The following is a 24,265-nucleotide window of genomic DNA, read 5'->3' on the forward strand; positions in this document are numbered from 1 at the left end:
ATGAGAAGGGTATGTATCATCTTATCTAACTCTGGCAGAGACAATAAGATAATTTCCCAAAATGTTGGCGTGTTCCTTTAACACTTGGTTAGGAGTGCAAGTGGCTAGGGAGAGAGTGTAGCTAGTTTCGGAAAGGGCCTTTCACTCACAGATAACAAATTAATTTGAATTTGATGGTCAAAGGTCATAGGTCAGGGTCATTGTGACCTCACATTCTTGTGAGGAATGCCTATAGGAAGTTTTTTTTTTCTTTCAAATTCGGCACACACAGTCACTTACACTCAAAGATGAACTGATTAGATTTGAGTGGTCAATGTTACTGTGACCTCTCAAAAAAACAACATGGGCCTACTGTATTTTTACAATATCCTGGAAACACCTTGAGGGAGTTATTTCAAATTTAGCCCAACTTAGGCCCTGTACACACATAACCAGATATTTTATGTTTGGGTCTTTCGTCCACACATAAACAGTGTTTTAGCCCACACAGATATTTTTTTTAAAACCTTCTTAAGAGAATGCTGGTTTACTTGGATCTATGGACATCCAAAATGGAGATTTTTACAAACAAGTATATACGTACATATACTCTTTTGATCCCGTGAGGGAAATTTGGTCTCTGCATTTATCCCAATCCGTGAATTAGTGAAACACACACACAGCACACAGTGAACACACATAACAGTGAGGTGAAGCACACACTAATCCCGGACGCAGTGGGCTGCCTGCTACAACAGCTTTCGAGGGAGCAGTGAGGGGTTAGGTGTCTTGCTCAAGGGCACTTCAGCCGTTCCTACTGGTCGGGGTTCGAACCGGCAACCCTTCGGCCGACGCACTAACCAGTAGGCCACGGCTGCCCCCATGGACAAGGACATGATGGTTACCCCGTGGACAAGGACATGATGATTACTATGGATGGGTATTGGGTGTTCGTATATAGCAAGTCAGTCAGTACTCTCCTGGGATTTACTTCTTTTGTAGCCTACTGTACCTCGATGTCCATCCATCGTAAAAACATGTCTGTAGACCCTGCTTATTAGTACAAGTTGTTTTAAAGCAGAGACTCTGATATGGTATCTATACCACCTGCTTATTAGTACAAGTTGTTTTAAAGCAGAGACTCTGATATGGTATCTATACCACCTAGCTTCATGGAAATCTGTCTGAAACATTGAAAACATGATAATGTACATTACTTGTGAATCTGTTTCCATTGCATGCCACATGACCAGTGGATAAAGTGGGATTTGGCAGGTGGGGGAACCCTAAAATCCAGTGTCGGTGCAACGGGGAAAAATGACTCACTGTTGGACAACATATTGAGTATCGTGGTGTAGCAATACTTTTTGGACAAGAATTGATAGCTTTTCGGGTCACCTCTGTTAACACGAAAGTTAACTCCCCAATTATTTTAACAATATAATCGCGCTGTATCGTTGGTATGAAAGAATATATTTATTATTAAATTATCCGAGGTGGTGGAACTGCGTTCCTCCCACTTTAAGTCCTGCATATGACCGCTGTCTGCTGTGTTGGGCTAATGGAACAATGCTAATGGAGTAATGCCAAGCTAGATTAACATTTTCCAATGTTAAAACCATTTATCACATGAAAAATAACAATGTTATTATCATGTGATAATAACAATAATAACAATAATCTGTGTTTCCAGGATACCATGTTCAAGTTGTAAAAATATAGTGAATAATATATATAATTTATAATAATATATATAATTTAGTGAATAGTGAAATAGTTCACAAATATAATCAGCCACAAAACTTCTGTTAGACTTCTTTTGAGGACGGTAACTGAAAGGAGCTGTAACAAATATTGGAGGCTGCTGAAAAGGCAAGCCAATGGCTATGGCACTCACATGCTATTTGGGGTCATGTTGTAACCTGAATTGACTCTGAGACGCTGCTGCTGTGTTTTTGGAGTGGTGGTTGTTGGTGCCTACATCAAGGGCTTGCGTGTCGGCTGTGTACTGTATGTTGTTGATCAGATCATAAGTGTCCACAGTAATGAAGAGGATTGACTGGAGAGTTTATGATATTGCTTGGTATGTTGGTATGTTGCTGATCGGATCATAAATGGCCATAGCAACAAACAGGAATGACAATGAAGAATTTGTGACAATGGTTGGTAGTTGGTATCTAAATATTTGTTGGTATTTGTTGGTGTCTGCATCAAAGGCTTGCGGTTTGACTGGGTATGTTAATGATCAGATAATAAACCACCAAAGCAATGAAGACGATTGACTGAAGAATGTGTAGGTATTTGTGGGTGCCCACATCAAGGGCTTACAGTTGGTCTGGTTATGTTGCTGATTGGATCAGAAACTGTGGGAGCAAAGAAGAGAAATGACCAAAGACTTTGGTGGTACTTCTTGGTGCCCTCATTAAGGGTTGGTGTTTTGTTTGTTGTATAGTTGCTGATGGGATCATAAATGACCACAGCAAAAAAGATGATTAACTGAAGAATTTGTTGGTATTTGTGGGTGCCCACATCAGAGGACTGCAGTTTGCTTGGCTGTGTTGCTGATCAGATCATAAACTGCCACAGCAAAGAAGACAAAAAATGTGTTGGTATTGGTTGGTAGACAACCTATCATGAGTGTGGAGGGAGCTGGGTCTGAGATGCCAGATACCACTGTTGAGCCTTCTGGAGGTCACCGATGAATGACGAAGACAAAAGTGCAAGTGAATATTTGTACCAAATTTGAAAAAACATCCCTACAGGCATTTATGATATACAATTTTCTCAAGAATGCAAGGTCCTTGACCTCGACCTTTGACCACCAGATTCAAATATTTGTTATCTGTGAGTCAAAGTGAATATTTGTATCACATATGAAATTATGTCAGGAATTTTCTAGATTTATCCACCACAAAGGGATATACATTGACCTTGACCTTTGGCTACCAAAATGTTACAAGTTATTATTTGAATCCAAGTGACTAATATATTGCACTTAAATCTAGCTTGGATTTGATCAGTAGACATGATTGATGATAATATATCTCCATTTGTCCACCATAAATGACCTAAACATTATGTTTCAACCAATCATTAAAATAGATATGTATTTGAAATCACTGGCTGGATCACACTATTTAGGCGGTTACAATGACAAAAATAATAAAAAGGCCAAGCATTTTTCTTTTGATTTATGAAGTCCACAGATGGCCCTTTCATGTGCAGAAAGAATTTTGAAAAAAGGAGGTTGCTCATCGGAGATATTCAGGTCTGAATATTGCTATTTTTGGGGTATTCGCCAAAAGGCATGTGACATAGTGGATACGTGCAGTCCTGGACTGACACCAGTCACACCTTACGCCTTGTAACTCCAGTTTTAAACTAACCTTGGATGGACCTTTGGTGGCATGGATTGTTACTTTGCTGTGTTTAAATCTGACAGCAGGAGGGATGTCAACATTGCAACATGCAATTTTGGGCCTTCTTTTGAGGTTTTTTGGCCTAAAACAAGGACAGGGGCCTAACTACCCCTGGGTTGTTTCAAATTTTGTACTCTTTTGGCTTTTTGAGTTTTTAGGTGGACCCTTCAAACTGTCCAAGTTTCATCAAAATCGGTGACGTAGCATGTGTCACCCCCGCCTGGTCCTCTCATGGACACACTCTTAAGTCTTTACATGCTCCTAAACATCTACACTTGGCTAAGTTGTATGTTTGGTTTGTGGCTCCTGCCAAGTGCTAGAGAGAGAGATTGAGAGAGTTAGAGAGAGAGAGACAGACAGAGAGAGAGAGAGAGAGAGAGAGAGAGAGAGCTGAGGTGACCCCTTCAGAGGTGACAACAAAGGTGTCACATAAGGCCTGATGACTTTTGCTCTATATGCAATTAAGCCCATGCAGCCCGTCCCTGGACTTTGGTCACTAAACCTGCAGAAATGTATAGTGTTTGGGGCTTTTACTTGGAGCAAATATTTAACAGTGTGACATTAGGCCTACTGAATACTAAATTAATTGAATTGACAACTGTGGACTGACAGTAAATTCATAGCAGCGTTGTTGTGTAACCTGATTACTGTAAAGAATCACAGGCCGGACAATGAAGAAACATCTTTGTAGTTAAATCCTTGTTTATGGATGGTCTTTATATCTGCCCCAGGTTGAGAAATAACAGATAACAGGCCATAAGTTGGCCATATGTCAGAGGTAACACAATGTTAAACATGCTGAAATAGCAAACTATGCTATCTGAACCAAAAATACAATTTTGATTTGTGCCCATCATAGCATTCATGTAACTGAAAATGAACATGATTTACTTAAAACCTGGCCATATAAAGTTTCTGTGCCTCAAGGACAAAAGACAAATGACTGACAGCCTCACTGTTACAACTGGATATTATTCCTGGTTACACTTGAAAGATAAATAAATTAGTAGGCTACAGAACAGATCAACATTATTTTTCATTGCTGCTTTTTGGAGCAAACCGTTAAAAACATTTTTTTATTCTAAATGATGGTGCAGAATGGATGTCTTGACACATCAATCGTTCGTCCGTGCTCTGGATTCTCAGCAAAAACAATTGTGCCACCTGCCCTTTGCTCCTCAAATACAGTTATCTGGGTACAGAAAGGAAATACATTGACTGCAATATGTTTACTTTAAATATATTTTCAACTGAAGGAAGACATAGCAATGAAGACTTTTTCATGGTTTAACCTCCTATGACACCCAAGGAGTAATTATAGGTTAATAATTTGTCTTCACCATACCTGATTATTTCCAGTCTTGAGCCAAGGACCAGGAAGGTAGAGATTTTTTTGAGGACCAATACACCAGTATCGTCCAAGATTATTCCCGTTCACAAACACCACTCCTTTCATCCATCCCTGCAGGACAATGGGTGAATTATGAAATAGCTTTCCGTTTATGTAGTTACTGTGTTTTATACATATAGTATTATATTATATAGTATATTATATAGTACTTATATTATATTATATTATATATTATATAGTACTTATATTATATTATATATTATATAGTACTTCCATCATCCATGTAATGAGTGCGCTAACAAAAACACTTGTAGTTCCATATTTACTGGCAGCTTGATGAACGTGTCTCTGGGTTCACCATCTACATGCAGGGTGCCTTTGAAGAATCCAGGATAAACCAGACTCTCTGTCATGGAGTTCCACTTCCCTGAGTGTGAACTGACAAGCACCACAGAAGGCATGACATGACCAGATTATAGGTAGCAAAGTCAATTCAATTTAGAAGATTCTGGGATTTCTTGTATGCTTAGCTTTTCAAGTAGAAAATATACACATACTATGGCTTGGTGCATAAGCTTTGTGATAGTCATGAACCAAAATTTTGCACATGAAAGTAATGATCAAACTTTATCATGATTTATTCAATATGAACATTCTAAAGTGATATCATTTTAATGTGTATTAAAATACAAATATTTAACTAGTTACCTATACTAGTTACTAGTTACCTAACTATTTATACAAATATTTAACTAGTTACCTATTACCTACTAGCTAACTATGTCACCATGTCACTAACAGCAAGTAAACAAACCGGTTTAAAAAGCTGGGTGTCATATCCATACTGTGCACTGCAAATCTCTTCAGAGGAGTGTGGTTTAGTAAAATATCTCCAACAAGGCCTGAACACACACATATGTCATTATGTGCAAACCAAACGTGCAATCTCACTCAAATACCTTTTGCATTGAGATCAAACCTATTTTACATGCAAACTGTTTTTTCTGTTTTTCTTTTAGTAATCTTTACAGTTAAATAATATGGTCATATTCAATGTGCCATTAATTGACTGGAACAATCACTGCTCGACACAATAGCCCACCTGCATGACTCGTGTCTGTAGAGCCAGCGTTGCACTGAATTTAAATAAGCTCTAGCGGCTCACTGGATGGCAGTTCATTCGGCTTGGTGTGAGAGCTCATTAAATTATGGTAATACTTCACTTGAGTACTCCTCGCTTCCCTCACTTACTGTTTACCTTTATGTTGGGTATCCAAAGCCTCTCCATAGTTCACCCTGCCACAGTTCTCCACCAGCAGACTCAGGGTTCTAGCATCCTGAGGTAGGACAGACCACATAGAATAGAATTAAAGGGTGTAAGTCCATATTTATGGTAGTAGGACAGACCACATAGAATAGAACTAAAGGGTATAAGTCCATATTTATGCTCAGGATGTCTTGTCATTCAAAAAAAAAGTCAATTTCAAGGAAGGCCAAAGATCGATTAGTCTTAGGATATAGAACATGTGTGTAATAACATGTGTGTTATGTACTGTATATAAGTGTCATGTTCAACAACAAACACATACAACCTAAAATAAATAATCACTCTTATTCCAGCAATGTATATAAACTGTACATATATAGAAAACACACACACACACACACACACACACACACACACACACACACACACACACACACACATACACACACTACAGTATATATATATATATATATATATATATATATATATATATGTTTGTTTTAGCAGTGTTATAATGACCACTAACCCAAGGGGGAAGCTCTTGATGGAGCTGTTGTTCCCCGCCCTGGCCACTGACGGCCATGCCTGGCCTGCCAGAGGCTGCTGGTAGATCCAGCTACTATGGGGGTCTGGAGATCAGATGCTGACTTGACTGTGGCTCACCCTAAAACTGATGCTGCGGTGTCGAGAGCATTTAGGCATTTAGAGCATTTATTAAATAAATATATGGTCATCATAACATTGCTAAAGCAACAAATACCGCCATATATATCTGGTACTGCTTGGTTGAATTTCCCATTGTCATGCATTCTTTAGAACGTGTAATAACCATACAGTAGGCTATTTGCACACCTACTGTATGAAGTAGCTCCACTTTTTTGGCCATGTTCATTCATGTACTGTAATTTGCCGAACTTGTGAAGTTTAAATGAACTGTCATGTTGCATCAGAGCATTACTGTAGCATATGATGAAGGTGGCTTTACTAATAACATGACAGTAGGCTAAATAGAGTTAAGGTTCATCAGAATCCTTATGCCTGCTTGACAATGAGAGAGATGGAGCAAATTATATTTTAGAACTAGTAATGGCAGTTTGTTCTGCAAGTTGAGAAATGAGTTGATATGTGCCGGAAAGAAGTAGTTCTACAAACAAGACAGTTTTAGCGATTAAAACTTTTACATTAACAGCAAATGAACACAGCGCAAGTGGCAACAGTGGTATATAAGCGGGATAATGGACTCCACGGTGTTTGGTTCACAGACAGAGCACTTACAAAAATGCACTTACAAGGTGTGTGTGTGTGTGTATATATATATATATAAGCAATAAGCCCAGAGAGGCCGTAGGTTACACTGATTCGACAACAATCAAGGGCCGGAACTATCAGTTTTAGAAATGTATATCTGTGTGTGTGTGTGTGTGTGTGTGTTTTCCTTTTGTTTTTCAAAGAGGCCCAATGTTACCATCTACCACCTTTCAGTCGGTCATACTTATGAGCACACTACCAGCCTACCATCACATCTGGTACTGAATATTAACCAGAAGAGAGAGCAAGAGACAGAGAGAGCAAGAGAGAGAGAGAGAGAGAGAGAGAGAGAGAGCGCTTCTTATGGTTTGAGGCTTGAGGTACAAACACCCCATCTGCTTACTTTTAACTTATTGATGATGTAATCATCATATCATCATATCAAGAAAACATTTATTTGAACATTTGGTTAAACTATACCTCCACATGATTGTGAGAGGCTCTTTTGGCATGATCAGTATTGGTCATTATTTTGTTGTGTATATTAAAGCTCCTTTCAGATAGGATACATCAATGGCACCACTGCACTCTGAAAACCATTCGTTTCAATGGCTTGCATGATGCAGGAACAGTTATAGTATAAGTAAGTATATATACTCCCATGAGGGAAATTTGGTCTCTGCATTTATCCCGATCTGTGAATTAGTGAAACACACACAGCACACAGTGAGCACACAGTGAGGTGAAGGCAGCCGTGGCCTACTGGTTAGCGCTTCGGACTTGGAACTTCGAGGGTTGCCGGTTCAAACCCTGACCAGTAGGCACGGCTGAAGTGCCCTTGAGCAAGGCACCTAACCCCTCACTGCTCCCCGAGCGCCGCTGTTGTTGCAGGCAGCTCACTGCGCCGGGATTAGTGTGTGCTTCACCTCACTGTGTGCTTCACTAATTCACGGATTGGGATAAATGCAGAGATCCCTCACAGGATCAAAAGAGTATATATACTTATACTTATACTTATACTTATACACTAACCCGGAGCAGTGAGCTGCCTGCTACAGCGGCGCTCGGGGAGCAGTGAGGGGTTAGGTGCCTTGCTCAAGGGCACTTCAGCCGTGGATGTGGGCATGGGAGAGCAGTGCTCAGCTAGCTGAGCTAGCCCTCACGCCCACCACAGTGGTGATAACTATTTTACGCTGAACCTAGTGGCAAGCACGGTGCCCTGTCTGAGAGCTCCATTAGACTATTATACCTTTCCCTTAGGCAAAGCCAGTTCTTGTGTTCTGTAGTCCAAAATGCCCACAAACTGCCTGTCCACAAATACCTGCAGTGGGAAAATATGAAGAAGTGTGAATATTTTGTGCATAGTAAAATGATACACCTTGTGAATAGATGAGAGGGCTTACCAGGGCTCTGTCACGAATGTTGTTTCTAGAGTTCAGGCTGCCTCCACTCAAGATGGTCGTCTCATAAAGTGTGTAGCCATATGATTGGCCATTGCTATTGTGAACAGGTAGATTCTCCATGCTGATTGGATCCTCTGATTTGAAAGGCTATGGGGGGGAGATGGGGTAGCCAATAGAATCATTTCCGACTTACCACAAGAGGTTTTATTTAAGGAGACGTTAGGTTAGATACAAGAGGAAGTATTTTGCCTCAGCCTGCTATAGGCAGGAGGCATACTGCCTACTGGTTGTCCAGTTGTGTGTGCATGGTTAGGTGAGGGGGTGAGAAAGAGAGGGAGAGTGCAGACTGAGGTGGAAGGGAATGTTTTTGATACTGGAAGACAATTTACAGTGAAAATGTGAGTGTGCATGTATGTGATTGTACATGTGTGTGTGTGTGTGTGTGTGTGTGTGTGTGTGTGTGTGTGTGTGTGTAAGGGTTTCAAAGAGGGGTAAATGTAATCCAAACCCTAGTCCAGGCTGACTAAACACTCTCACACATACACACACACAGAGAGAGACACACACAAACACACAGGGTCCAGGTGTCTAATAGGCCCACTGAAATGACAAGTTTACACCATAGTATTTACACAACATCCAAGAGCAATTGAATTTCCCCTGGGGATCAATAAAGTATCTATCTATCTATCTAGCAGCTTGAAGGACTTTGCCCATTTGCTCACTAGAAGGGCTTGATGAGCTGATTAAGTACTCCAGGTCACAGGGTCAAAGGTCAAGGTTGAGACATTGCAACGAGGCACGTTAGCCCTCTATGCCATACTCTGGGGTTGCGGCAGCATACCTTCTCAGCATATTGCAGAGAATCCCACAGTGACATGTGCTGCGAGACCAACACAGCTTCATACACTGCTCTGTCCTGGAGAGGAGGGGGCTCAGGTACAGGCTCACCTGAGAGCGAGAGACAAAGGCAGAGAGAGAGAGAGAGAGAGAAAGAGTAACAAAGACAGAGAGTGTGAGCGTAGGAGGAGGTTCTTAGAAAAACAAGCTTTAGAAATTTGTTTCATTCTAATAAAAGGTCTGGAGGTTGGTACTGGTAGCCTTGTCCTATGAGTAAGGTGGTTATAGAGCCTACATACTGTGGTAATTTGTCAGCAGACTCCTGAGCAAGTGATACTTTAGGGTATAATCTCCACATTCGGATAAAGGGGCATCATAATCTGGGAAGATAGAACATTATTTTAACAGATCATGAAATACAAGTTGAAGTTATATGTACCATGTAACATATGTTATTTGTAACATTTCTCTGAAAGGATACTGTATGTTTATGGTTATGGAATTTAGCAGACACTTATGTCCAAAGCCACTTACAAAATAAAATAATGCAATAGTTTAAAATGAATAATAAACAGTTTTAAAAAGTTGGTAATATAATAGTAATATACCATAACTGCTAATCTGAGGTTTATAAATCCCCAAATCCACTGCCCCGCTCATGAAACCAAAACTCGTTCCTCCGTGGAACATGTAGAGATTGATGGAAGCACCCCTTTCTAGAAGCTCTGAGACGACAGCAGTCATTTCTGTGATCACGGTGTGAAAGAGAGATCAGATAGTTGTCCTGAAAATAGTCAGCCTTTTACACAGTGAATTACTTCAGAATCACAGAGAAGATCAAATTACCATAGTTTCACCTTGGATAGACTCACCTGCAAAAAACCCGACCCCATACTTAATATCTATACCCTTAAACCCAGACTAAATTATGGGAATTGTGAGTCTTCTGAACATAGATAGATAGATAGATAGATAGATAGATAGATAGATAGATAGATAGAAAGATATATAGATAGATAGATTAATTAATTGATTGATTGATTGATTGATTGATTGATGTTTGTTTATTCCTATACATTCTTTGTGATTCTTTTTTTAGAATCTCAGGTTGGTTTTTTTCCTCATACCCTCTGCTGGGTAGATGTGGTGTGGTTCGCCCCAAACATCAAACCACCCCGACCAATACTCCATCACCAACAAGGGCTTCTCAGGCTATGGGTGGAGAGGAGGAAACAGGAGAGGAATAAGGTTCTGATTTTTTATTTGGATGTGGTTGAATGGTATAGATTCCAAACTAGACGTTACAGTACCTGCATCTCAGCCAAGGACTGCATGGCTCCATACGAAAGTTTCTGGAGGTTGATCGTTTTCAATACTTTGATGGATGAAATGGGAGTCATTTTACAGAGTAGTATTTACTCGGGTCTTTTTGTGGCATGCAAGCTTAATTATTATGTTGATGCTAGCATCTCTCTACAGTATATTAAATCAAGTCACAAGCAGTCTTGTCATTCACAGTCAGTGATGATACAGATAACTTAATGTTATACTTTTCAAGAGGCTACAAATTTCATGCACCTGCATAAAATACTCTGTTATGTTATTATATATAATGCAGACGTCAAGCTAGCTATGATAGGTCCTCCATCCACTCCACCGCACCGAAGGCCTTCCCTGTTGTCAGATGTCAGGAGCAACTCAGTTATTCCCCTGGACATGAGAGCCTACTAGGACAAACCAGCACACACGCACCCACAAACATAAACATAAAAGCTGACCAGCTGTCCTTGTATACAGTGTTTTTCTTTTCTTTATAAAGGATCTTCAAGGTTAATTGTGCTCACTTCAAATGTCTGTGAGGAGACAGGTAGACATGCTATAATTTTTACTGTCGACAGATACTCAGTCATTGTGCAAATTAATGAATCCCTCGCATCATGCTTTTTACCTCTTTGATATATTTCATGTATGAGTCGTCCTTGAAATATGATCCATACTCATTTTCTACTTGGACTGCAATGATAGGACCTCCATTACTGAACTACAGTAATAAACACACACACACACACACACACACACAAAAACACTGAATCAATATCAATGATAATAATAGTCTCACATAACATATCAAGTGTTTTTAGTCTGTGCATTGTGAAGTCTACTGGGCATAATGCCAAATCTGATAATCTAAAAATGCAATAAATGCTATTGTATCATTTCTTTTTGACAAGGTCGTTTAAGATCATGTTCTGCCTCTTCACAGTTAACATGATTAATATTCATTATACCCATGCACAATAGGGCCTTTGTTTGGAAGGCCATTGGACTGGCATAATGATTAGTGCTGTTGTAACCACTATGATGTGATTGATGTAAAATGATATTGTCGCATGTGATGAATAATTTTCTCATACATATGCAGTCTCTTTATCCTAAGCACCGTGTGGTATAAGCCACTGTCCTATCTTTGCTTTATTGCTGTGCAATGTTTTGCATTATGTTTGCATTATGTTTTGCATTATGCATTATGTTCCTGATAACACAGCTGAATCCAAATGGTGAAAAGGCACACCTGAAGCCGTGAATGTTGCTAGTGACACCTGAAGCCGTGAATGTTGCTAGTGACACCTGAAGCCGTGAATGTTGCTAGTGACACCTGAAGCCGTGAATGTTGCTAGTGACACCTGAAGCCGTGAATGTTGCTAGTGACACCTGAAGCCGTGAATGTTGCTAGGCACACCTGAAGCCGTGAATGTTGCTAGTGACACCTGAAGCCGTGAATGTTGCTAGGCACACCTGAAGCCGTGCGACTCTGCGCATGAGTTTGTCAAAGTAGGAGTTGACAGCGCTGATGAAGCCAGAGTAGGTTGTTCGCAGTTTCATGTCTTTGTCACGTAAGAGCCAACTGGAGAAATGTGAATGAAAAACAGGACTTACAGAACAAGACTGAACGTTTTTCCATTTTGTGAATGGAACATAGTGCAAAGAGTATTAATGAGTGTTAAAATGGGTGAAGTCCTTTTCACACACACACACACACACACACACACACACACTAAGGCACTACACAAACTACAAGCCTGATCCACACCAACTCACCTGGGCAGGCCCCCCAGATCCCACTCAGCACAGATGTAGGGCCCTGGCCGTAGGATGACCCACAGCCCTAGCTCCTCTGCCAGACAAATGAAAGCCCTGGAGAAAGACTGACTGATTATTTCCCTCCCCAACTATACAGCCATTCCACAGTGTCTCTGAGCTAAGCTAAGCTAAGCTAAGCTAACACAGTTTGTGTCTTTGTTAGTCTGTCTCTGTAGGCAACAATACAAACACTGTATGCAGTGTTACAAAATTAGGCCACAGTGTGATGCCACAAATTAACTGAACACTCACTCTAAATCCAGATGGTCTTTGAAATTGAAGAGGCCCTTTTCTGGTTCATGTAGATTCCAAGGAACATACCTATGACATGATATAGCGAGAATATCATGATGCTATGACTCTTATGAACCTTCATCTATTCAGTTCAGTTCAGTTTCTTAAATTCATAATTCAGGAAGGTTGTATCCTGCAATGAAAGGCCATTTTTCAGAGAAGTGTACTGCTGCCTCTTACGTGCTTAGTGTGTTGATTCCGCAGGCTCTCATCTTCAGCAGCCGATCTCGCCAGTACGCTCTGGGCACACGGAAATAGTGGATAGATCCTCCCAAGATGCGGAATGGCGCCCCCTGCAGGGTGAAGTGGCAGGACTCGGCCCTCAGACCCTGTCTCTCTGCCATGGCTCTCTCCCCTGGAGAAGCACATGGTCAGGCACATCAACCCCACATCCCACTCCAAGCCTAGGTGATGTACTATTAACATATGTTATGTTCATGTTTATGTTCGTAGTTAGCAGACACTTTTGGGTTACACTGTACTTGACAGTATCGGCATAAGAACGACATGACACTGTCATGAACGTGGGATTAGGGTTAGGGTTCATGTTCATAGGGTTCACAGTGTCATGCCACTCTTATGTCGATACTATCAAGTAAAGTGTTACCACTTTTGTCCAAAGTGACCTTTTTAAAGTAAAGTTATATAGCCTAAATCAAAAATACAAATGTTAGTGATAGACCAAGTACCAACATAACTAGATGTACCGCAGAGTGGTACAAAATATGACTGCCGCCCAGTCCAGCACATGTTTTCCACAAAAATAAGTCACGCTGAAAGGCATATATGATTCTAACTGTCTCACTGAATTGCATTATGCACACTCAATTCTCACTGGTTTCTGCTAGACAACAAGTACCAAAACATGATTAGTTCATAGATTTCACATGTAAAATACATTTTATACAACCCCACCCCCATCTTGCCTGTTCATAATTCTGAGAAATTCTTGAATTGTGTGCATGTGTGCGTGTACATGTTTATGTTTATGTGTGTGTGTGTGGGTGGGTGGGTGGGTGTGTGTGCGTGCATGTGCTTGTGTGTTTGCCTGTTTATGTGCCTGTGTGTGTGCATGTGCATGCATGCGTATAAATGTCTACTGTGTGAGTATGTGTCATACGTACAGTGGGCAGTGCTTCGACTTGGCCAGCTTCACTCGCGGTCCGCGCGTGGGATCACGCGGTATCACGCGACTTTAATTTGTATTTTTCCAGTGAGACGCTGCAACAACCCAAACAACCGGTAGATGGCTCAATTGAGCAGGGTGTCTCGTAAAAAGAAATGGAGCCTGGAAAACCCTACACAGACTTCACTACAGACTTTAGCAGACTGGTTTAGAAATAATGTAATAGCCAGAAATATGCCTGCCCTGCCCTAATAAAGAAATATTTGGTTAACTGCAAGTGAATCCCGTTTGCAGCCGTAGAGACGCAGGACAAATTAAACATTCTGGTTTTCTCCGAGTGCAACGATGATAGACAGACATCATTTGGACAAAATATAGAGTATTAACCTCTGTTGCTCAGCCAAATACCTTCCGGTTACGTCCTGTTATCACGGAGTTACAGGCGATAAACGATTTTTGATGGTCACAAGTTTACTTCATTAGGGACTGTTCGTTATTTATTTAAGGGGCTACCGGATGAGTTTTGGGAGCATTAGTCCAAAAAGACGTGACCCTCCCTCGCCAGCAATACATTTTTCTATGACCCTCCAAAGTGATTATGAAAAATCACTGTCAACTTTTTTTCCGGTTTATCGCCTACTGTATTTTAACGTTTTCACATATTTGGCCATAAGCCGCGTTTATCATAGGCTATCACGAAACCAAACTACAAAGGCGAACACTTTAACAGGGGAATTAATTGGGCATGAATCATGCTGAACGCTATTTCGCTACCTTAGAATAATAAGGTTCTATCTGCGTTTTGAGTAGGTACAACCGGACGATTGAAACGGGACGAATGAAACATTCCGGTTTTCCGAGTGCAACGATGATAGACAGTCATCATTTGGACAAAACATGGAGCATATTAACCTCCGTTGCTCAGCCAAATGCCTTCCTGTTACGCCCTGGTATCGCGGAGTTACAAGCGATAAGCGATTTTTGATGGTCACAAGTTTACTTCATTAGCGGTTTATTTTTTTTGGATTATTAAAGAGTGTTTTTCATTTAAAGGTTTGACTTCGTGCTTATTCAGTAGAGCATTTAGTGCTCTCCCCAATCCCAGACGTTCACATTGCATGTTTGTTTGTAATGGATGCAACCGCGAGATAGGCTATGCGTTTGACAATGAGTTGTTAACAGAACCAAGACATATAGCCCAGCAGCAATCTAGGGACTGATCGTTATTTATTGAAGGGGCCACCGGAGGAATTTTGAGTACTTCAGTTGGAAGTTGCATGACCCTCTCTTGCCTGCTAGAAATTGTTCAATGACCCTCCGACGGAATTGTTAAAAAAGACATGACCCTCCCCTGCCAATTGTCTTCCGCCCGCGCCACAGCCACACACTTTGTGATAACGTTCTTAAATCAATCTTTCCCGTGAGCTTGCATGCTACCAGTCCTTCCTTTTCAAATGTGTTGCGCCTGTTTGCACAATTTCACAAATAATCATATGTGATTAATAGTATGACAACTAATTCCTGTGCACGGGAACCGAAACAATGCATGCCAACTTTTTCCGTGTTTATCACGTATTTTAACTTTCCCCGCTGTCTTGCCGTTTTAATGTTTTCCCGTAGAATATCCCATATTTGAATACTCTCAAAACAGCCCTGCCATCGGGCCTGTCTCTGTGTTGCCCTGTTGCTACCCCTTGCCCTTCCAACTAAAACAGATGTCTTCAAATCATCGTTTTCCTTGCTTGAAGGCGAACTTAGAGTGATGTTAACCTATTTAAGTTTAACGGGCTGATTGTCGTGGAGAGCACGATTCATTGGCTTGCATGTTCGGCCTTATGCCCACTCGCGCACCTGAGGCTACTCAGCTGCAAGATAGATAATTTCCCCTGTTTGTATGTTCACTGCAGGTTGGCCTACCATAACTTACCAACTCTGCACTGTAGACTGGCTATTTAGAATTTTCTGTGAAATAAGCAAATGTATTTGTTCAACTTTATGAAGCAGAATTACGCATAGGGTACTTGGAACATAATACATTTGACAAAGGACAGATGAATGTTGCTAGTGACAAAATATTAACTTTCAGTGTTTTACAATGTTTTTTTGTCATGGGGAAGTGTTTTTCCCATGCATTTATTCTAGGTTACTGTCAGTGACTGCCGTGAGAGAAGCATTGGGCATACCGTGCCGTGCCGTCCACAGCTCTTCAGTTCTGACAAAGCCAAAATTACTCCTTTTGAAACAATGAGTGCAGGAAGCGCGTTTGTATGGTTATATTGCTTGAGGGGGGGTCCCAAGCAGCTTTCAGCCATAAGGCTACTTTGAGAACATTTAAATTCACCCGACACTAATATTCAAAATGTTGAAAACGATTTCGGCATAGCCTATAAAGCAGTTTAATTAAATGGAATGTTAGTTGTAAACAAACGAAGCTACTTGGTGAGGCTTGGCCTCACAGATGCTGCGTGCCTTAGATGGCAGGAAAAATCTTCACGATAGGCCTATTAACTAACCACCCGATTCACGTTGGCTGGGGGGAAGGGGGGGCATCAGACAATTGACAATTGATACCCTCCGATCGCAGCGCACCAAACTCAGAGCCGCGGAGAGGAAATGGCACAAATCCAAACTAACTGATGACCTCAAAAACTACCAGACACTCCTGACCTCCTTCTCAGCCAGCATCACTGCTGCTAAGACTGCTTTCTACCATGACAAAATCAACAGCTTACAGACACTTTCGAAAACTTTTCTCAACCTTCAAATCGCTACTCAACCCCTAGCTGCCTCCTCCTCCATCCAGCCTTACTGCAGATACCCTCGCCTCATTTTTTTTTTACAAACAAAGTGGCGGCAATCAGCAGTCAATTCTCTACATGCCCACTCAACGATCTGACTCAGATACCGCACTCCTACAACCTCTAGGGACTACTGGAACATCTTTTTTCAGCATTCACGCCTCTCTCCGAGAGTGAAGTGTCCAGACTCCTGACATGCAGCCGTCCTACCACATGCTCGCTGGACCCTATACCTACGAGCCTACTTCAGTCCATCAGCCCGACCATCGCCTCCAGCTATCACACATGTGATCAATGCTCGCTAACCTCTGGCACATTTCCAACAGCGTTCAAAATGGCCCGGTAACACCGTTATTTAAGAAAGCTTCTCTCAACCCTGCTCAAGTCGAGAACTACCGCCCTGTCTCACTACTGCCTTTCCTATCCAAAGGCATTGAACGAGCAGTCTCCAAACAGGTCTCTGACTTCCTTTTCACAGAACAACCTTCTGGATCCAAATCAGTCTGGGTTCAAAAGCGGCCACTCTACCGAAACGGCTCTGCTGTCTGTAACAGAAGCCTTAAAGAAGCCAGGGCGACCGCCGGTCATCAGTACTCATTCTGCTTGACTTATCGGTTGCCTTTGACACGGTTAATCACCGTATCCTTCTCTCTATACCGCTGACATGGGAATCTCGGTTCTGCTCTCTCCTGGTTTGAATCCTACCTCACAGGACGCTCGTTTAACGTATCATGGCTTGGTCAGCTATCCGCGCCTCACCATCTCACCACAGGGGTCCCCCAGGGCTCAGTGCTGGGCCCCCTCCTCTGACACACAGCTCTATCTGTCCTTTCCACCTGACGACCCCCTGGTTTCAGCACGGATCTCGGATTGCCTTTCAGACATAGCTACATGGATGAAGGCACACCACTTCCAGCTGAACCTCTCAAAGACTGAACTGCTGGTCATCCCAGCTAAACCTACCATACACCACGACATCAACATCAAATTTGACTCCCTGTCTGTTTTACCGACCAGGACTGCAAGAAATCTAGGAGTTGTTCTTGACAACCAACTAAACTTCTCAGATCATGTTGCCTCAGTCGCCCGGTCATGCCGTTTCGACTCTACAACATAACGGAAAATCAGGACTTACTTGACTCAAGATGCTACCCAACTTCTGGTTCAGGCAATAGTCATCTCACGACTTCGACTACTGCAATGCCCTCCTGACAGGTCTCCCAGCCCGCGCAGTGAAACCACTTCAGATGATCCAGAACGCTGGGCGGGCAGCCTGGTCTACAACCAACCCAAAAGGGCACATGTTACCCGCTGCTCATCCAGCTACACTGGCTACCTATGGCGTGCCCGCATCAAATTCAAGTCTCTAACGCTTGCCTACAAAGTAGTCTCCGGTTCTGCTCCCACCTACTTGAATGCCCTCTTACAGACTTACACTACCTCCAGACCGCCAAGGCCCTCTGATCTAACGACGTCTAGCTCTACCACTGGTACGCTCAAGCCAATCCAAACTTTTCTCATCTGTTGTTCCTCGTTGGTGGAACACACTTCCAGTTCCTACAAGGGCAGGGACATCCTTTTCCACTTTCAAAAACTCCTGAAGACCCAGCTCTTTAGAGAACATCTACTCATAGCAACACTTACAACAAGTCTTACTGATCCTAGCACTCACCAGCCGTTTTAAACTGACAAGTAACTGTTAAAAACAGCACTCACCGACGCACTTATTCTTACTGTACTCTAATGTTCTTTTAAACTGTCCTAAAATTGTGAGAATTGTTCTAAAACTTACTGTTTACCATGTTGTTAGTCGCTTTGATTAAAAAGCGTCAGCCAAATGTAATGTAATGTAATGTAATGTAATTGTGCCCAGTTAATCCGGCCCTTCCCCCAAAAAATCACACCTTCCCACCTCTGACAGTTTAAAAGAAGTCAAGAGGACTCCTTACTCACAGACCTATTCACAAACCTGCGGTTTTGAAATCCTATGCAGCTACAGGAGCTTCCAATCGCGAGGAAGCAATTTTGCATTGTAGGCATAACTAACATGCAATAACGCAGCCAACAACAACCAAAACTAGGCTAATCATTGTCAACATGTACATTAAATGTAACATTAGTGTGAATCAAATTAAAATGTTCTTTTGCTTAACGAGGCATAGTAACAGAATAATTTAATAATGTTACAAAGATACTACATCAATCTGTATGTTTCATTGGGCTACTAGGCTATTTGTTTTGCCTTGATTCATTTAGGCTAGGCCTTTTTATTCAGGGGCCGATTCACAAAGAATTTTAAGGCTAAAAGTAGCTCCTAACTGGCTTAATTTAGAGCAACTCCTAAAAATAATGGGCTTGTCACTCCTAACTTTAGGACTCTAATTTTTCACAAAAAGTAATTCACGCTAAGCATTTTAGACCTAAAAGTAGCACCTAAGTCTGGGACAACTTAAGTCGAGAGGACTCCTAACTCACTAAGACCTATTCATAAACAGCTTTTTGTGGCATTTTACGCTATGATGTTTTGAAATAGCCTATGCACAACAGGAGCTTCCAATCGTAAGGGAACAATTTTGCATTCATAAAAGGGATGCAATAACGCCACCAACAACAACCAAAACTACTCATTGTTAACATGTAAATGAAATGTAACGTTTCATTGTGAATCAAATTAAAATGTTCTCCTCTTTGCAAACGTAGCCTAGGGATATGGTGACAGATTCATTTAATAATGTTGCAAAGGTAGGCTACTGCATCAATCCATAGGCCTATGTTTCATTAGGCTACTAAGCTATTTGTTTTGCCTTACTCTTTATTCATTTAGGCTAGGCCTTTTTATTCAGTTATTAATCATTTTCCCGTCCTTTGCACTACTTGTGTGTAAAGACGATTCTCGACCTGTCACCTGTCAGTCATCATCGGAAGAGAGGTGTTTGGAATTCCCGCGTTACAATCGTCAGCCAATCAAGGTGGTCACTTCAGTCAAGCTCGTGCATGAGTAATGACGTCATCCATAGCCACGAAGACTCACTCCTAGTTTAGGAGTTGTCTGAAAGGCTTTGTGAATAACTTTTAAGAGAACTCCAATCTAAAATCTTTAAGTGTGATTTAGGAGTAGCCTACTCCTAGTAGTAAGATAAAAGCCTTTGTGAATAGCCTACGGCCCCAGTTATTCATCATCTTCCGTTCTTGTGTAGCGCAAGCATTCTGAGACCTGTCACTCATCATCGTAAGGGAGGTGTTTGGAATCATGCCCGCGTTACAATCATCAGCCAATCAGCCAATCAAGGTGGTCACGCTTGCCCATTTACCCAAATTAATGGCCGAATATTACTGATGATCATTGTTATTTAAGAACATGCAGTGTCGTAGGGTACCAAAAAAACATCTTGCTCGTAAAAAGCATCATAACGCATTCTGGCGGGTCTGTTATTTACTGTAGGCTGCGAAAACCACATGCCTTTATTTTGGGCAAGCCTGCATTCATTCATTCATTCAACCTTTATTTATTCCCTCGAGGGTCATTGAGGGAAGCCCTCATTTTCAATGAAGCCGAAATTACAGAAGCGAAGCAAAGCGCTCCACAAACAAGACAACATTCGAGGCCTTCTGTTGAAGAATTTTATTCTGCCCCTGATAGGCCTACCACAGCTGTGGATAGTGTGGAATGTTCAAGTAATAACACAATCCAATGTGTGTCTCAATTGTCCCCCGCTGACCACCTCACACATTTCTCTAGATTTTGCAACGAATTTACATGACACAATGCCATAAAATATGCCAGTTTTAGGACACAGAATAATGTTTGTAATGATACCAGGTAGGCCAGGTATTGTCGAAGATGCATGGTGAAGTGAAATTCTTACTTTGGAAAACAAACATTTGCCGATATCATCGCCGATCATCAGCATATTGCAACAGATTCTGTGTTCTGGACTGTAGGTAACTTGTTAAGCCAGTGGTTCTCAAACTTTTATTTCATTCCCCACTTTGATCAAGGGGCATGACTGATGATAGTGGAGATAACGTGTTATCCCGAGGCTTTTGCAAGTCAGCATCTTCGACGGTAGTCTATTAAAAATATAAGTTTTCGATGTCCCAAACGGAGAGCCATACTTTATTGTTTTTAACGATCTCTATGCTACTCACAAAAATGTAGACATGGGGACATGATGAAGTAGGTTATCCAACTGTCGTGTGTTAAATTATTGTGATTACGAGCCAGTGGTTTTCAAACATTGCGCGCGGACTCGACATCTAACTAACTGCAACAGGCTCATATCGTCCTCGCGATTGCAAAATGAGGACCAGTGTTTTGTGAAATTGCAAATAGCTATTCGTTTTAACTATTTTTTTATGATAGTAGCCTATACAAAAAGCACTTCATACTATCTTAATCTTGGAATATGGGGAGGGAAGTGGGCGCCTGCAGTCAGCCAAATATGAATGTAATTCTGCGGCATAAAGCAGATGCAATTGTTTATTGTACAGAAAAATAAAAATGACATGTCAAGCAGTCAATTGACTACATTGCAGTCAAGAAGTAGGCAAATTAATTTACTTAAACCAAAACGGGTCATAGTTGTCTAAGCCTCTATTGCATAGCCTGATAAAAACGCCGCCAGATAGTATTAAATCGGCAACAACATTGTTTTCTGCAGAAGCCTACCCAAGGCTACAGATTAATTCTGAACAGTTATTTCTCTACTGGCTCAATTATCACACCACTGTTTTGATTTATGAAGGTTGCGTTAACCCCAACACTGACAATAATGTAGACAGCAAATTTCGATTTCGATTTTCGTGTAGTCAAGCCTTAAGCCATACCCAAGTAGCCTAAATCGAGGTCATGTTTAATTATGCATGATTTATTTTGTTATTGAATTCGTAGGCTGGGATTACTCTCGGCAACAATTATGTAAGGGACGGCAGGCAGAGCAATGTACAGTGGCAGAGCGACGCACAGTGGCTGAAAGTGGTACTAAAGCTTCACGCAACTTCACTCAGCGTAATGCGCGAATGAAGTGGTCATTTGAAAGCGATGCCCACTGTAGGATTACTGTGAATGTATGTGTGTGCGTGTGTATCTGTTTATGCACATGTGTGCATATGGAATGGGATTACATGACCCCTGGAGGCAAACATACGCAAAAAATTGGTCATCCTAGGCCCTACAGTTCTCAAGATATTCACAGAAAACTGTGTCTGCCCTACCCTCCTTTCGGGGGGTCCAGTCCAGCGGGGGGGCTACAGATCAAAACGAAAAACGATGGTTCCATGCTATCCATGTGGGGTTACATGCCCACCAAGTTTCGTGTACCCCGGTCTTTCAGTGTCCCGGGTCACTAAATGTACACATAAATTATATTATTGTAAGGCCCCCCATGAACGAAAGTCCACGAAACTTGGCATGCATTCGGAGGGTGTCATAATGATCCCACACTGATCAATTTCGTGCAGTTTTGACCATGTCAGCCAGAGATATTGTGATGAACACACCTAATGTTTTGCTTTTTAATTTTTAACTAGGTGGCGCTATACATGAAATAAGTGGTTATGGGGTAGGTTGACATGCCCCCTTAAGACCAACATACAAAAAAAGGTGGACCTCCTAGGCCCTACGGTTCTCGAGATATTCACAGAAAAACTGTCTCCGGCCACCTACAGCCAGTTGGTGTATAGTAACATAAATTAATTTATTGTGTGGCCCCCCATGAACTGAATTCCACGAAACTTGGTGTGCATTCAGAGGGTGTCATAATGATCCTACACTTCCAATTTCGTGCAGTTTTGACTATGTTAGGTCACAGATACCTGCGATTACAACACCTCATTTTTACTTTTTTGTGTTTAACAAGGTGGCGCTATACATGAAATGAGTGGTTATGGAATGGGTTGACATGGCCCTTTGAGATCAACATACAAGTGCAAAACCCTACAGTTCTCGAGATATTCACAGAAAACTGTGTCTGCCCTACCCTCCTTTCAGGGGGTCCAGTCCAGCGGGGGGCTACAGATCAAAGCGAAAAAAGGAGGTTCCATGCTATCCATGTGGGCTTACATGCCCACCAAGTTTCGTGTACCCCGGTCTTACAGTGTCCCGGGAATCCTTGACGGAAATTTGGACATGCAAAAAAGAAAAAAAAAAATCTGACTAAACCTATATGACCGCCGCTTCACGGTCATAATAATAACTATGAACATATAGAACCAACTCTGAAAGAATGTATTAGCTAAATACAAGTTAAACAGATGAGTTTACCTGTTTTGCAAACAAATTGTGTCATATTGGCCAGAGTGCTTCTATTACACTAAGCCTGTCTGCTAATTGTTTGTTTGTTGTGTAACAGATGAGATAAAGCAATAGAGAAAAAACAAACATATGTGTTCATTTTATCATGGCACATTCAGGATGACCTGATGAGGATGTCTCACACATGTTATTGGCCCCTGGTCCTCTATTCAGCTCTATTTAGCCTTTAATAAATATGTAACTAGAAATTCCTGTGGGTGTTCAAACATCACCTTAAGCATCATACAATCCTAATGTAGTGATTTAACTATGGTCCACAAACATCTGTTTTATAATATATACTTTACACAACTGTAGCTTCATTCACATGGTTGTATCAGTCATTGTGTCAACTTTACTAGCCTCTGAGACAATTTCACATTAGCAGAGAACCTACCTTGTGGCATGACTGAAGTTTTGGCAGATAGTTGCAAGGCAAGGCAAGTTTATTTATAAAGTATATTTCATACACAGGATTAATTTAATGCACTTTACATAAACAAAAGCAAAGAATAATAGTAAACAAAATCATAAAAGGGCAACAGTTTAACAACTTTAAAAAGTAAAGTACACAAAATAGAATAATTCAAAAATGTAATAATTAAAAGACAGAGTGCATCTGATTAGGAATTACATTATAATTGGAATGGAATACGTTGTTTGAACTTTACCTTGTATATGGTTGAAGCCAGTGGTGCTGTGGGCTGGGGCCTTGGTACCAAAAAGACCAGAATGAGATAAATGAGACACACTCTAGAATGGTCGGACACAACAAGGACAAGAGGACTATTGACGGCAGAACAAACAAAGTGTGGCTTTGTTTGAGGTGTATGTGTGTGTAGGTGTGTGTGTGTGTGTGTGTGTGTGTGTGTGTGTGTGTGTGTGTGTGTGTGTAGTTGTGTACAATATACATGCATTCTCTCTCTCTCTCTCTCTCTCTCTTGTACACACACACACACACACACACACACACACACACACACACACACACACACACACACACACACACACACACAGGCACTACATAGTTTCATTTTTCAGCTGGAACACAATACTGTGGTTTCCTTGTTGGTCAAAACATCAAAGCTAAAATGATTTCTGTCAGAA

General features: G+C 41.3%; 1 protein-coding gene across 2 annotated transcripts; it reads right to left on the bottom strand.

Annotated features, from left to right (window-relative positions):
• Positions 1–4,111: 4,111 nt before the first annotated feature.
• glb1l2 (galactosidase beta 1 like 2) lies at positions 4,112–23,878 on the bottom strand. Of its 2 annotated transcripts, none has more exons than XM_048264747.1 (19): positions 23,830–23,878; positions 13,123–13,297; positions 12,901–12,969; positions 12,607–12,702; positions 12,304–12,412; positions 11,456–11,548; positions 11,150–11,231; positions 10,818–10,882; positions 10,635–10,719; positions 10,116–10,253; positions 9,807–9,887; positions 9,512–9,618; positions 8,668–8,814; positions 8,514–8,585; positions 6,008–6,086; positions 5,564–5,651; positions 5,076–5,187; positions 4,744–4,860; positions 4,112–4,590 (listed from the first exon to the last, which is right to left on the bottom strand). In XM_048264747.1, exons 2-19 carry the CDS (start codon positions 13,284–13,286, stop codon positions 4,480–4,482), a joined length of 1,815 nt encoding a protein of 604 aa, XP_048120704.1. In that variant the 5' UTR covers positions 13,287–13,297; positions 23,830–23,878; the 3' UTR covers positions 4,112–4,479. The 2 variants fall into 2 exon arrangements, with proteins under 2 accessions (XP_048120704.1, XP_048120705.1); XM_048264748.1 differs by lacking the exon at positions 23,830–23,878 and adding an exon at positions 22,845–22,880.
• Positions 23,879–24,265: the final 387 nt, after the last annotated feature.

The sequence above is a fragment of the Alosa alosa genome, chromosome 15, assembly GCF_017589495.1.
Source record: "Alosa alosa isolate M-15738 ecotype Scorff River chromosome 15, AALO_Geno_1.1, whole genome shotgun sequence".
Taxonomy (NCBI): domain Eukaryota; kingdom Metazoa; phylum Chordata; class Actinopteri; order Clupeiformes; family Clupeidae; genus Alosa; species Alosa alosa.